General features: G+C 32.7%; 1 protein-coding gene across 1 annotated transcript; it reads right to left on the minus strand.

The window, feature by feature from the left end:
- Window positions 1-250: 250 nt before the first annotated feature.
- Window positions 251-1571, minus strand: LOC115960770 (probable serine/threonine-protein kinase dyrk2). The gene has a single exon (XM_031079761.1). The coding sequence runs from the start codon at window positions 1393-1395 to the stop codon at window positions 490-492; it is 906 nt and encodes a 301-aa protein (XP_030935621.1). The 5' UTR covers window positions 1396-1571; the 3' UTR covers window positions 251-489.
- Between the last annotated feature and the right edge of the window lie 1711 nt (window positions 1572-3282).

A 3282-nucleotide genomic window follows, 5' to 3' on the forward strand; every position in this document is an offset into this window, starting at 1 on the left:
CTCAACACTTTTCGCAACATAAACTTTTACTAATTCGGTCAAAGCTTGCTTCTAGATTATTGGTATACCTCGGGATTTATCCAAATAAAAATCAATATTTTTCGAATTGTTTGGATTTTTTTGAATTGGCAATTTTGGTTTATGATCACAATATGCAAACAACTTGCTCTGCATTCCGCAATGTATATATTTTTTAAGTCAATGAAAAAAAAAAATGAAACTCATAAAACTCAGTACCAAAGGAACACTCTTAACAAAACTTGTAACATTATTATATTGTAGTACATATAACATGTTTCTGCACAAAAGAATTATTAAAACAGAGAATTGGGAAAAATACATATAATCTCAACAAACACAGAGAAAAATGAAATTTGATCCAGTTGATCATTTTCAAACCTGCTCATAAACGAAGCCATGATAAATAATAAAAGGAAAAAAGAATGAATGGTATGACTATATATATATCCATATGCATGCACACTAAATTTAAATAAAGATAAAACAATCCAAGGAGATGAGAGGATTATCAATATCCTCCAAGGGAATAGAGTCGACGTCATTCTGAGACAGTGCTTTTATAACTGCGATTTCATCTATTTTAGAACTAATTCGATGAATGCAGGTCTCCCTATTCCTCAAACAAGGGCGTAGACGACTTGAATTGTTGTTAGGACTAGCTGGCCTAAGATGTTCCATCTTCACTGATGAGGAAACACTGCTTACTGAATTGGACTTAGAACCAAGCATACGCTTTGAATGACTTTCCATTGTAGTGTTATTCAAAACTCTACCATATCTATCACCATTAAATCTTCGGCTAGGAGAGGGTGACCTCAATGTTCTACTCGGTAGAGAATATGCAGCATTAGGCCTCTCGGGTTCCTTCCGAAAACTCTTCTGTCGTGTTAGAGGAGCCGGTGAGCTTGACCGAACTCTCTTCTTCTGCAGTACTTGAGACCCAACTACCTTCCCTCTGAGTGATTGTTTCTCCAATTCCGCGATTGCTTTTGCTAGTAAATCTGACTTTTGGACATGAGCTTTGGTGGACGCTAGCGAGCGAGCGTTTTCCCTGAGTGAATTGATACGAACTACATGTGGATTCTCTTTGACACATGACCACAAGAAGTCATTGGAGAATGATCTATCCTTGGAGCTCAAGGCTGAAGTTGCAGTTGACAAGGATGATGTTGAGCTCGTAGTGTTACTAGTGGCACATGTAACAGAAGAAATGGAACAAGTTGAACTAGTAGGGGAAGGAGGAGAAGGAGAAATTTTGTTTGAGGAAGTAATAGGAATTTTGGGAGCTTGTGAGATTACAAGCTTGTCTTGGACATTGTTAAAATCTTCTAGGGAATGTTTCTTGGGTCTGCATTTGCTAATGCAAGAACCCATTTGATGGATTGTGGTTCAGATTATTCAGAAGGTAGCAACTTACAAATTTCAGTAGACAGTATAGGCATATAATAGAACAGGGGGGACCAATTTTATATTGCATTTGAAAAAAAGGAAGGAAAAAGTGGAGGGTAGCTTTTGCTTTTCTTCTTTTTCTTTTCAGATATATTTGAATTCGGTTGCCGGGTATGAAGTCCGTTGTATAACGGTTATGTAGTGGGAATGATGGTGGTTGCTTTATTCATGCTAATCATTTTTTTTTTTTTTTTTTTTTTTTTTTTTTTTTTGATGCTTATCAATCTTTCAAGTGACTATTGCCCTTTACCATTTACCACTGAAAAAAGAGCTATTATAGCATATTTAAGAAAAAAATTTTAGTTTCTACTGTACTAGCAATTCTATACTAGCTAGTAATGTAAGATTTACATTACAAACTACACAAATGTACATAATATTGTTCATATTTGTTTAGTCTATGGTATGAGACTTACATTGTTGATACAATGTAAACCTATAATTTCCCTTAATTTGTTTTAAAGAAAATGTGCTAATTAATTTCGAGTGAAGTAAAATAAAGAGCACATATTTTCTTAATAGTATGGTGTTAGTACATTTAAATTTTTAAAGAAATATTATTCTAAATATATTTTTAAGTTTATTCTAGAATTAATCACTAATCAGCTGGCAAAACCACAGGTTAAATGGTTGAAAATTGGGTTAAATTTTTATATTTGAACTTTTGAAACCAAGCTTCTCGCACAATGCAAAACAAGTCACTTTTTCTTAAAGAAAATAATAAAAAAAATTAAAAAGGAAGACATAAAAACGTTTAGGTCATTCCTATATGGTACAACTTCCCCCCATGAAAAGGGTCATTATTAGCCTGACTTCGAACCATGCAAGTTTGAAAAAAAGGAAATAAAAATAAATAAATAAATTAAATCAAATGGAAGCTCTGCTTCTGTGTTTCTTGCAAGTTGCAAACGCATATAGCAGCACTATCCCACTCTCCCTTCTTTTGAAAATGGTATAACTTTAACCAATGAAAATGCCATTTGTGTGACTATCTGAAATTAAAAATTAACATTATTTAGTATGAAGGAAGTACACTACCAAACAAATTATTTGAACTTCCCCATTCTCAATTTCCAAAACTACTATTCACATACCTCTTCTAAGTATGTTTTAAGGGGTCGAATTACACGGTTGGGTTTTCATGCCCCAAAACTTTATAAAATCTTTTGTTTATCTTTTCCCTTAAGAATAATTTTGGATCAGGCCAATAATATATTTGAACTCCGAAATATATATACACATTATATTTGGCCTCCAATATTAGTTATTTTAGCTTCTCCAATTTTATACTTCTACCGCTGCCTTAATGGATTTGTGTTCACAACTAAGCTTTAATTTTTATTTTTGTTTTTTTTTTTTTTAACATTTGATTACCTCGATTAGAATATAATGATTACTCTTTATTTTCAGGTTAAGAAATTATTTGGTTTCTGTGCATTGGATCCAAGTCTTCCCTTTAATATAAGTTGAGTTCAAACACAAATCCTAGTTTATTATACCCCACAGTCAAATAAGGTGGTTATGAGTATATAGAGTAAATTTCAAATTTAGCCCCCCCAACGTCTCTTAGTTTCATTTTCTATTGCAAATCAGACTTGTTTAGAGCAATAGTGACCATTATTAAAATTTGTTGGTATATAACACATTTTAGTATAGTGACTCTGCTATGAAGCCTTTATATTCAGTTAATGTCGTGATAGAATATTTGCAATTGTTTTATACTATTTATTCAAGTTAGAAAGCGTCCTACGTATCTTTAGTGCAAATCTCAAACAAGCATTATCATATTAGTTGATATTTTCTGGTGATCAC

This window comes from Quercus lobata, chromosome 9, assembly GCF_001633185.2.
Source record: "Quercus lobata isolate SW786 chromosome 9, ValleyOak3.0 Primary Assembly, whole genome shotgun sequence".
Taxonomy (NCBI): Eukaryota; Viridiplantae; Streptophyta; class Magnoliopsida; order Fagales; family Fagaceae; genus Quercus; species Quercus lobata.

What these genes read in the sequence shown, in the direction of transcription:
- LOC115960770 (XM_031079761.1), bottom strand. Translation starts at nt 1,395, where the DNA reads ATGGGTTCTTGCATTAGCAAATGCAGACCCAAGAAACATTCCCTAGAA.